The sequence below is a fragment of the Limanda limanda genome, chromosome 6, assembly GCF_963576545.1.
Source record: "Limanda limanda chromosome 6, fLimLim1.1, whole genome shotgun sequence".
NCBI lineage: Eukaryota > Metazoa > Chordata > Actinopteri > Pleuronectiformes > Pleuronectidae > Limanda > Limanda limanda.
Window position 1 is genome coordinate 830,108 of NC_083641.1, and position 12,287 is coordinate 842,394.

The 12,287-nt window shown below is 40.1% G+C and overlaps 1 protein-coding gene across 1 annotated transcript in view; it reads right to left on the reverse strand.

The window, feature by feature from the left end:
• The window catches only part of sgsm2 (small G protein signaling modulator 2), an 85,136-nt gene extending 80,387 nt beyond the window's left edge, over nt 1-4,749 (reverse strand). The window contains exons 1-2 of the mRNA XM_061073399.1: nt 4,723-4,749; nt 4,488-4,598 (exon numbers count right to left, since the gene is read on the reverse strand). Of these exons, the coding sequence (XP_060929382.1) occupies nt 4,488-4,598; nt 4,723-4,749 (138 nt within the window). The remainder of the gene's footprint in view (nt 1-4,487; nt 4,599-4,722) is intronic.
• Nucleotides 4,750-12,287: the final 7,538 nt, after the last annotated feature.

Below are 12,287 nucleotides of genomic sequence, written 5' to 3' on the forward strand. Positions count from 1 at the left end.
GCTCCCCCCATATATCCCCCCGATATAAACCAATAAATATGTTTTTGAAAAATACATTTTTTTTTTTAAATCGATTTGGGAGGCAGCATGGCGATTTTAAATCGTCATTCACAAGAATCGCGATTTGTAACAGAATCGATTTTTTCCCCCATCCCTACTACCAACAGTTAAGCATGGTGGAGGATCCATTATGCTGTGGGGCTGCTTTGCTGCATCTGGTTCTGGAGGCCCTGACCTTATCACAGGAATCATGAAATCAGAGAGTTATCAAGAGATTTTAGAGCGAAATGTCCTACCCAGTTTAAAAAAACTCGGTTTGAGTCGAAGATCATGGGACCTCCAGCAAGAAAAAGACCCAAAGCACATATCCAAAAGCACGCAGGAATGGTTGAAAGGAAAAAAATGGACTGTTTTAAAATGGCCAGCAATGAGTCCTGATCTCAATCCGATTGAAAATCTTTGGGGTGAGCTGAAATCTGCTATTGGGGAAAAAAACTTTGAACTCATTCTTTTTAAGTGTGAAAAGATTTTTAGTATGAAATAATTATTTCAGGCGTTGAGCAGTGAGCAATGCGATAGCTTGCCTCGGTCCCATGGTTTTTGGCAGTGGCAAATATTTTTAGACAGTTGGCCTGCTTCTCATACCTGGACACTGCACGCCTGATATACTCTCCCTTATCTGCCCGTTATTTGAAAAAAAATTTCGTGCTTGGTCTCAAAGTGGCGCTTAACGCTGGACGTTGGGCAAACCACATTTTCTAAACATAAAGTGCACACAGCACGGTCCTTATTAAAAAACGAGTCCATAGTCTTCTTCCCATAAGGGATGAAATGCCCGGGCCTTCAGTTTTTTAGACAGCGGACACCTGACACCATCGCTATTACACCTGAGCGGATGCACTTCGCAGAGATTCATGCGGGAAACTGCGAGCAGCACCGGCTGGGACATGGGCCGGGAGGCTTCTTCTTCTTCCTATTTAATGGCGATTGGCATCCAGCCTATGGTACAATACTGCCACCTAGCGGCTGGGAGGTGTTAATACAGGCTGCATGACGGCAAAACCTTTGAACATTTCTTTAATAGGAAATCGACTGCACGCCAATGATTATGGCGCCGCGTGCCAATGATGGCACTCGTGCCTAAGGTTGCCGACCCCTGTCCTAGATGCTCAAATATCCCTGCCAGCTGAATTAAACTTTGCTGGAAGTTTGCCTCTTGAAGAGACCAATATGAATTTCAAGTCACAATACAAATGAGTCCATACTTTAATACATTCATATGGCAGCATCCAGAAAGCTCGACTGACAAGCCATCGTTTTGTATTGCTTGTTTGAAGAAGTGAAAGCCATTTCGTATGTAGAAGGTATACATCGAAAAATCAAGGAGCTGCAGAAAACAATTTGAAAATAATAATTGTACTACCCAAACATGAAGACTGGTGAAAGTTAAAGGAATAGACGGCTCAATAGAGACTCTCTCAGCCTGGCCCCAGTGCTAAAGAGGAACTTGGTGTTATTATATTCTTATATCAATGATGAATAATTGGTCCAGGCAAAAAAAAAGGCGGGAAAAAAGGGAAATAAAGAAAAAAACTCGACCCCCTCCCGAGTAGCTTGTGAGCATTTGTGTATCAGCATCAACAGGATTCTGCTGTTCTGCTGCTTCCCTAACTATAAAAAAAGCTCAACTCTGGAAATCAAAGTGGCCCATACCTCGATAATAGGAGGAAAGAGAGAGTGATATTGTTGTCAGCTCTTTATTAATATACAACCAAGCAATTAAATTATTCCTGTTTATCAATTACACCCATACCAGATAGAGCTGACAGACAGTTCCTGGATTAATTACTGACGACAATTAATTCTGTAGAGAGAAGGAACTTAGACAAGCAAACACCACACTAACACAGTGTTGTTGAACTGACTCGGGCTCTTTTCCTCAGAGACACAAGATATGTCTAAGACTGTCTCACTTGTGTGAGTTTACCCACAAAAAAAACATTTGGAGTGCAGCTTAAACATGATATTTGTTGCTACATATTCTTAATTACATACAAATCAACAAATCAAAGTGCAAAATCTGTCAATACGAACAATGTAGCTGGTTGAACTAGTGGCCTAATCAGACCTGCAGGATGCCTCCATTTGCAAATCAGAGTGTGTAGTAATATTCAACAGCTGGGACAGGGAGTAGATTAGATAGCACACATGTTATGAACCGTCCAAAGTCAAGGCTGGTCTGTCTCAAAGCACCCAAACTATGTGCGAAAATGACTGCATCTGACATCAGATAATCTCCCTCTGTGTCATTACTAGGGATGGGGGAAAAAATCGATTCTGTTACAAATCGCGATTCTTGTGAATGACGATTTAAAATCGCCATGCTGCCTCCCAAATCGATTTAAAAAATATATATATATATTTATTGGTTTATACCGGGGGATAAATGGGGGGAGCAACATCACCCCAGAGCATGTTGACCAGCTCTTGTTTTTGCACAAGAATCTAAACATACCCAAGCACTAGCTTTGCATCGGCTACATGCAAACAACAATAGCCTACTTTTTGTTTATTTCAAAGTTTATATTTTAAGTAAACTTTTATTAATTCTATTTAATTTACCTTTTATTTATTGTTTAAAAGAAGCCTAAGTGGCATACATTTCTTAATCTGTCAGTTTGTGTGTAGTTGACAGGGGTTATACAATAATAGGGCACATCTTATTTATTTTCTTTATCGGCTGCCCGGCAGTCATTAAGTTAATGTTAATATTTGAAATAAAACTTGTAAAGCTCTAAATGAATTTGACTGTGTTGTATTTGAAGGTATGATTCAACATTTTTCCATGGTCCAGTATTTAAAAAAAAAAAATAACCAAAAGAAATCCCAGGAAATCGTATTATCGAATCGCAATACTTACAGAATCGCAATACCCACAGAAATCGCAATACATATCGTATCGCCACCTTAGTATCGTGATAGTATCGTATCGGGAGGTCCCAGCCGATTCCCGTCCCTAGATGGTAGGGTGTTCTTTTACTTCCATGCTTCATTGCTCCGTCTGTAAAAAACTGTTGGTGTTCATTGCCAAAAAGCTCTATTTTTGTTTCATCTGTCCACAGAACATTTTCCCAGAAGGACTGTGGTTTGTCCAGGTACTCTTTGGCAAAGATCAGTCATTCCTTGGCCTTCGCCCAAAAAGCCCTGTTTGGTTTAGTGTGCGGCAGAGGTGTAAAAAGTACTGAAATATTGTACTCAAGTAAAAGTACGTTTATTTTGATGAAATTTTACGTAAGTACAAGTAAAAGTACCCATCTTAAAATCTACTCAAGTAAAAGTAAAAAGTAGTTCATTTGAAATGTACCTTAAGTAAAAGTTACTTAGTTACTTCCAACTACTTGATGGGGGTTGCTCCTATACAGTGCAAAAAAAGACAAAGGGTCATAACTCCAATCCAAAAACCGTGATTTTTAATTAAAGGAGATCTTTACAAATTTAAGTGCAATGACATTACACATGTCAAACATTTAAAATTTAACATTTCAACACAACATTTAAGATTTTTTGGGAGGACATGTCAAGACATGAACCACTTGACAGCTAAAATAAAAAGTTAAAATGCCGCTGTACCACTGTATATTTAAACTTTTGTTTTAACTTTGGTCCACCTTTCGAGCACTAGTCTACAAACTTCTTGTTGGGTTTGAGCAGCAGCTGGCATAACAGGTGGGGCGCGCGACCGGGAGGAGTAAATGCGAGGCGGATCTAATATTATAGCCGAACTAAGGTTTTGACGTCCGCATCTCTTTAACGGCGGAGCAGTAAACAAATCGCTCTTACGCCGTAGCCAGGGGTCGGCAACCCGCGGCTCTGCAGCCCCTCCGCAGTGGATCCCTGTGCAGTGTTGTGCATCTCGCGCATATTTTTCGCGAACAGTGAACTTTACGATCAGTTTTCATATGTTGAACGTGCACGTTAGAGAACGTCATCCACTCTATGCAGCATCTACCACTGCAGTGAGAATTGCCTTGCGCTTTGAACTATGTTTTTTTTTTACTCAGTAACGGATGTAGTTTTCAATGTAGCTAAGTACAATACTTCGGTTAGATCTACTTAAGTGAAAGTAAAATTACCCATTTCAAAAACTACTCAAAAAATTACAAAGTACACGAAAAAACTACTCAATTACAGTAACGTGAGTAAATGTAATTCGTTATTTTACACCTCTGGTGTGGGGCATATGGTACTTGTTGAAACCATGACCCCAGACTGTTCTAGGTTGGCCTTCAGGTCTTTGGATGTTTGACGGGGTTTTTTTTTCCATTGCACCAACCTTCGAAGACTTCTCTCATCAATTTTTCTCTTCCCCCCCACGTCTTTCTATTTAAAATTTTTGATATTCTATTTCATTCTATTTTATTGATATTCTATCAATATTGAATCTTGACAGTTCCATGCTTGGCAAACTTCTTAATAACATTACGTACTGTTGAAACAGGGATACCAAGGTCTTTGGAGATGGCCTTATACCCTTTGGAGGTCTTGTGTATGCTTATAATAGCCCTTCTGATGTCCTCAGACAGCTCCTTTGTCTTCACCTTTGTGACAAAGGAACAGCGAATAACAGGTGGCTTTTTAAAACAAGGAAGTCCTCATTCATTGACTAATTCATGTCACATGGGCACAGACAATTTATCACAGGTGATTCTCATTGTGATTTACCACAGGTGAGTCATAATGTGTTTCCATACTGATTTACAGCAAAGGATGCCAATATCAGTGACACAGCAAGCTCTTACTTTTTCTACCCCCCCCCCCCCATTGTTTATTGTTTTGAATTGTTGTTTATCATTTGCTCTATTGTATCAAACACAAATTCTCTATAGATAAAAGTTGTTACACTTGATTCATTTTTTTCAGGAGATATTTCACGTTATGTACTTAAACTTCTTGGGTGCCAATAATGGTGAGCAGGACTGTACATCAATCAATCAAATTATATTTGTATAGCCCATATTCACAAATCACAATTTGTCTCATTGTGCTTTAACAAGGTGTGACATCCTCTGCCCCTAACCCACATGATGATTTTTTAAAAAGTGAGTGCATTTTCAAGAGAAAGACATGAAAATAAAGGGAGACAAAGAGAAAACAGGTACAAAGAGAAATGGTAATCATATTTAAAAGTATATTTTGTTATTATTTTTGTCACTCCATAAATGACCTCCTGTTGTCTTGTGTGTTGTCTTGTCACTTAATTAAAATAAGACAGAGGCCCATCATCAAAACCAATCAGAGGTCCTTTTGAAAACCAAGATAATAGATACAAACGTTACACCCCAGCCCGTTCACTCCGCTCTGCTTCGGCCAATCGGCTCGTTGCTCCTTCACTGCGAACTAAAATCACGACTGTTTGCTGTCCTGGCTCCTAAATGGTGGAATGAGCTCCCCATCGACATCCGGACATCAGACAGTTAACACATCTTCCGCCGCAAACTAAAAAACACACCTCTTCCGACTGTACCTTGAATAAAAAAAATATATACTAACAATTTTTTATAACTAACAATTTAGTAGCACTTAAATGGCACTTGCTTATAGAACTTTGTAGTTTTGCTTTATTTTTGAAGAAATGGTACTTTCTTGATTCTTGTTCTTCTTGGTTTGTACCCTTGGGGTTGAATGCACTTATTGTAAGTCGCTTTGGATAAAAGCGTCAGCTAAATAAAATGTAATGTAATGTAAAAGAATAAGTACAGGGCAAGGCTTGAACCAGAGAAGGACATGAGACCGTTCGCTGTCTACCATTTCGCCACGAATAGACATGCTGTGTGGACTTCACCATGCCCAGATGTCACACTGATAGGTCTCCCCTCTCTCCACACACACACACACACAGAAGTACTACTCACCAACCACCCTCCCCCCAACACTAGCAGTAGGTGGGATTTGCTGCTGGTGATCATGGGGTTAAACTTAAGTAGGCCTCAATTATTTGTGTGATATTGTATGATTATCATTTGTGACATATTCTGCATTACTTTGTCATCTTCCCTCTTCAGTTGTAGCCCCAGTTTATGTTGATTATTATTGATCACCGTTACTTTAATGTTCTCTCAACATGTCAGCTACATGTCTGTACATTTATTTGTTTGAGGTTTTTAAGTAGATATATCTAGATTTGTTTGAGGTTTTCAAATAAAACCAACATGGAAAACCAAATGTTAAAACTTCCTTCTATCCACATGCACACACACACACACACGTAGACACGCTTGCACGTAGGCACCTCAGTGGGCCGCGGATTACTTGTCAGAATGGTGGTCCCTTGGACAAAACCAATTGAAAACCCCTGTAATAGATGATGGATCTTCCATGTGAATGGACAATACGGTACATTCTTATTTTAAAGAGATCATATTGTTTATGAAAAAGGGTTTTACAGTGAGAGCATTTGATAAACTATATTATGTTTTGTTGGATTGGGAAGAAGATACAAGTAGGACATTCTTACATAAATAAGGACTAAAAAAGGTGGAGAACAACGGATGAAGAGGGATGCATGGGCTGTGTTTGCCTTGGGCTCCCAGATTACTAAATCCGCCACTGATTGCGGGGATGAAAACATGCAATGCAGGCTCCATCAGGCCACAGTTTAATTTGTTAAAGATATCTATTTTTTTCCATGCAAGTTGAGGGATTTCAGTTTTCATTTCTTATGATGGAAAAAAGTTAATTATGTATCTACATTCTTTGTCTGTGTTCATGTTGTTGAGGGAAAAAAGAAGGTCAACACTCCGGCCAAACAAACATCAACACTAACAAGTCCCATTAACCAAAGCCAAAACTGAGAAATCATGAGGTGTATTAGGATAACAATGATACTGGAAGACATCCCCGGAGTCCCTGTGCTTTATAGTTTGCTGCGGCCACATCTGGGATCATAGATCAGGGATTGTGGTGGCATGATTACAATTAGATTGCTTAGATATACAATATGCCTACTCACATGTACTATTATTATTGGCAATACTGCTATCATTACAATAGTCATTACTGCTCCCTTCATCACTGTCTGTGACGGAGCGCATGGCGCTCGTCACTACAGTAGTCCACTGCTCCGTGTACACGTGTGTGCGGGTGCGCATGGCGACCGTCTCGGCCTGCAATAAACTGCCCGTTGACACGTGTTATTCTGTATAAATGTTATCTATGTGTGTTACATGTCTGTTGTGAACCCGCGGTGTTCCAATTTTGTTTCAATATGTTCTAGTATTAGTAGGCTATGCCTTCATGGAACAATTGTCTGTAACTATGTTGCTGGTAATGTTTCCAGCCATAGGGAGTTTTATTGTATAAGCTGTTGAAGCTAGGTAGATGGCTTTACCTGGGACACCCCTGTAGATAATGTAATATTGGAATGTTCCAATTGTACGGGGTGTGGCTAGGTCCATTTAAGCCGGGCTGGTCATTGAGTCATGAGGACGGGACATGGGAGGACGTAAGTCTGAGAGAGCTGCTATGAGAAAGACATGAGTCTGAGAGTTCTCCCCAGAACTGTTTGCTTAAACAGTATATTGTTATTGTAATTATTTGTGTGGCCATCGTGCCTATTTATTTTCTTATTTCGAAGTGTTTGTTTTTGTTGCTCTTGTTTGATGTAATATTTACTTTGCTAAACTCTGCCTTGTAAGCTTTATATTGGGAATAATAAAATTCCTGCTTACACCGACATCTCTAAAATACTCCTGAGAGTTATTTCCACCAAGCTCAGCCGCTCATCGTCATCCTTACCTTTAACACTGTCAGACATTTTCTTTTGTATAAATACAAAAAATCACAGTATATCCAGAGGAGGTGTTTGTAATGCTGCATAGAGCCATCCTTTACTGCGGTTGACAGCTACAGTAAGTTTAAACTTATGGCTTATTAGGTGATGACTGTTTAAGGAACCGCTCTGTCATCGATCAGCTGCCCTGGCTCTGCGGCATTTTGGAATTGCTGATCAGATCTATCTATCAACAACTGAAGGGATGATGTTTTCCTTATTTTATTTCCAAAATTGATATTAAGGCAATTTTAACAATCAGAGCCCTTCGAACCTTATTAATCAACAAAATTGACGAGTACATTCCTCAATTGGTTGGTGACATTGGACACACAGCTCTGTCCATCCATATGCCTGTCCAACAAAACTATGCTCCATAAGAGGAGTTAACATTATGGATATGATTTGGATTGTAGTAGAATATACAATACGGTGTAACTATTTTAAAGCTCTATCAAACTCCAAGACATGCACAAGTTGATTATTAAAAATCTTTACTCCCATTGATGTTTAGGGTGGCTGCAGTACACCATTGATGTGTGTCCTGGATGGAGCACACAATAAATCTTTGTACACTAGCCAGTTCATGAATCAGCAACCAGCATAATCACAAGCAAAGTAAATAGCCCATTCTACACAAACCTCTTTAGAATGGGCTCTGTACAAGTTGGAAGAGGAAATGTTGGATTATTCCTTAAAAAAATTCTGAGAATTTGTTTAAGATGTATGGACTCTATGTACCAGGGGACATGATTTTTAATCTCATAATATATTACAACTACACAGTAGAATAGATGTGCGACAGCTGACGGTGTTTGAGAAACAGTGTCATGATTCACGTCACACAAAAAACTAGGACACAAATTCTCACTTGCACAAATGCATACATAAATGTATCACATAGGCGCTGCTGCAGTAAATTCATTTTTTACACAGACTGAATTTATTGTTGCACATGCAACATGTCTTGACAGCAGAGTACTGACATATTGTTTCCTTGTTTCTCCTTTCCTTCTCTCAGTCTAAGTTGCTGAAGTGTGGCTCCATCCTAATCAGCTGTTGTTAGGTGTCATTACTGAGGTCATTACGTATGACTTAAGGCTCCATTATGCTTCTATGTATCTGTTTCGCGGAGAGGGACGAACAGAGACCAGAGAGTCTTTTAGATTTATGCCTTTCCGACGACCATCCGGCTGAAAATAATTCACCGCCAAACAGTAGGTGGCACAACGGAGGACAAGCTTGGAGAAGCCTACTTTACTTACTCCCCACTTCCCTCACACACAGTGTAGGCTACAATGTCAACTAAATAAAATAGTGACACCCAGCAGGTCAAAATGCTGATGTAATCGTTGCTTAGCGCAGCGGTTCCCCGGTCTTGTGTCCGAACTGTGTTGCTTATTCCACAGCTTGCTAGCTTCCCCCCCAGCTTCCACACACAGTCAGCAGGGACTCCCGATACTAACTACTACCCAGTGTTTGCTTCTAACCTGACGGTGTTTGAGAAACAGTGTCATGATAGAAGTGGAATTAAAGTCGTGACAGCGGGTTTTTGCACTATTACCACCGCAGTTAGCATGGTTGCTAGCCCGCTAGCCTACCCCGTTAGCGCCGTTTTGAAAGCTCGTTATGATCTTTTGTGACCGTGCACACATGCCGTCAGTGCTCTAACGAGCCACCGTCAGCCGGACAACTCCGCTGGCTTAACACACACGTCACATTAATCGTAGAATCGTAGTTGTGTTTGTGTTTATTGTGAAGCAGGAAGTTTGAGGTCCGGAAATGTGAAATCTGGAAATGACGTCGTACGGAAATGACATCGTACGGAAATTATGTAGTTCGCGGACCAATCACAGCCAAGGGCTGTCCGTGGGGTCTCCGAAATATACACGGACAGTTAGAAAAATCAGAGGTGCACGAAAACCTTTCCAAGGCACTCGGGATAGGGCGTTTCTCTGTCCGTTTCTGTCCGTGTCATAAAAAACGGAGTAGGCCTAGCATATATCAGCCTTTAGTGGAGTTGGTGGACGAGGAAAAGGTTAATGGATTTGTATTTATATAGCGCTTTTCTAGTCTGATGAAGACCACTCAAAGCGCTTTACAGTACAGTTTCACATTCACCCATTCATACACACATTCATACAGTGCATCTATTTGCAGCACTTAGTTATTCTATGGGGGGCCATTCAGGGTTCAGCATCTTGCCCAAGGACACTTCGGCATGCAGATGGTTCAGACTGGGAATCGAACCGCCGACCTTCAGGTTGGAGGACGATCACTCTACCCCTCAGCCACAGCCGCCCTTTAAGGTGACAGCAGACTCTGATGGATGTGTTAGTGGAGTTAGTATTGATCTTATTGTAGATGTCTCTTATATACTTCTACAGCAGCTTTCACACAAAAATGTATCATTTACACACAATACAATCCTGTCATCTTCTTAAGAATGTCCTGTGTTGAATCATTTGCTCCACTTCTCTTTCAAGAAAATTGAGAGGAAGTTAACGTTTAACCTCAGAGTACAACATATCAGGTGGATATAAATGCATTGTAGACACCATGCCTTTCAAGCTCATTGAGCTTCAGTCATAAAATAGAATTGTGGCAAGAAGAAATTATTCTAATTTCTCAGACCATCTCTAAAATGGTGGCCTTAGTTGTCCAATGAAAATGTGCAGACACCTTGTGCTCAAAGGGTGATTTCAGATTGCTTCTGTGAACATGTGATGGCAAATGTCATGAATAGTTGAAGTTCCATAAATTGGACCTAAAGATCTTTTATATCTTTTCGCTGGTATGACTTAATCAGAAACATGAATAATTTGTAAAATGTATGAAGTAAATAATGTGGACACTGCACTTATTATTCACATAAATGTTTGTTGAGGCAACTCAATAAACATGCCTCCACTAGGAAATTTACTGTTCGTAAAATAATTCATGGCCCCGAGAGATACGTTTATTCAGTCTGCCAATTCAGCTGACTGGAAGTCATATTGCTCACTCAGATTTTTTTCAGAATAGAAAAGCTTGCAATGAACAAATGAAAAAAAGAAGTTAGAAATAAAGTAATAAAGAATTAAATCACTTCAATTACTTCAACCAATTCAGGTGACGAAGGTAACTTATTACAGGAGGTTGTATGCCTTCTGGCATGGAAAGCTGAAAAAAAACGTCCTCCCCATCTGCATGCTGAAGGGTCACGATACTAAACCCCAAATGGCCCCTAATAGAAAAAAGGGCTGCACTAGAGCTTCGCAACATATCGTAAATGTATCGTCGTCGCTATATCAATATGCACGATATACCTATTGCAAAAGTCAGCTTGAACTGCGATAAATGGTGTTCCATGTACCCTGCATTTCCACTCTGGATGGACTAGATACAAAAATTAAAGATATGCAGTGGAATCTTCAAGTGATCACTTTTTAAATTCATCACTATGAGCGGTTGATTATATAAGTTTATATACGTAGCTTATTTATGGTAGTCCCATAACCTGAGGCTTGACTTCTAGGTCTTTGAAACTGTTGGACCAGGTATTCTGTCATTGAGAGCTGCCCCCTTTCTAGAACATTTCAAATCATTGTTAAAAACATATTTCACTTGCCTTCTTTTTGATTTGAGAACGTCTTTATCCCAGCAGATTTAATATTATTTTTTTTTACCATTGGTATTTTGATGTAATGGGTTGTGTAGGTGAGGGGGCTGGGAGAGCACCACAGAGGATCAGTTAACTGATTGGTCATCACGCTTGAAGGCAGCATCTGCGCTGCCTAGAGAGAGACTCAGAGACAGTAACACAGACACACCGAGACACGGAGGAATGAAACTCTCGAAAAGACTGAGCTGTAAAGCTAGTCGCCTTAAGTTAGAGTTTATTTAAGTTTTTAAGTGTGTTTTTAGTTAATAAAATGTTTAAACCAGAATGGTTCATCTCTGGCTGCTGTGGTGAGAGCCCCGTGGCATGGTCAAGTGCCACACATGTGTGTTGCTGATTCTTGTACCTTTTACTTTGAATAGCACTTTGTTGAACCAAGTTTAAATCAAAGTCAATATTAACACTGTAAGTGGAGCTATGTATGGCTCCCTGGTGTCTGTCTTGGACTGTGCGCCTTCTCCCTCTAGATTTCGAGCTGTCCGTGGTCCCTGCATCCAAAGTCAGGTGGAATGCAGGGTGGAAACCATGTTGTTGGAATGGAAATAATGCCCTTTTAATTTTTATTTTCGTGTCTGCATAGACCACTTACTGTATGGGGACTATGGTAGCAGCGAAACCAAAGTAGAAAGACTTCACTAAAGCCTTTTTTTACAGGTCATATTCAACAACATATTGCATGTTTTCCTAATATTGTGCAGCCCTATGCTGCAAGAATGTATGTGTGTGTGTGTGTGTGAATGCGGGGATGGCAATAAACTTTACTGTAAAGGGATTTGAGAGGTCAACAAGACCAGAAAA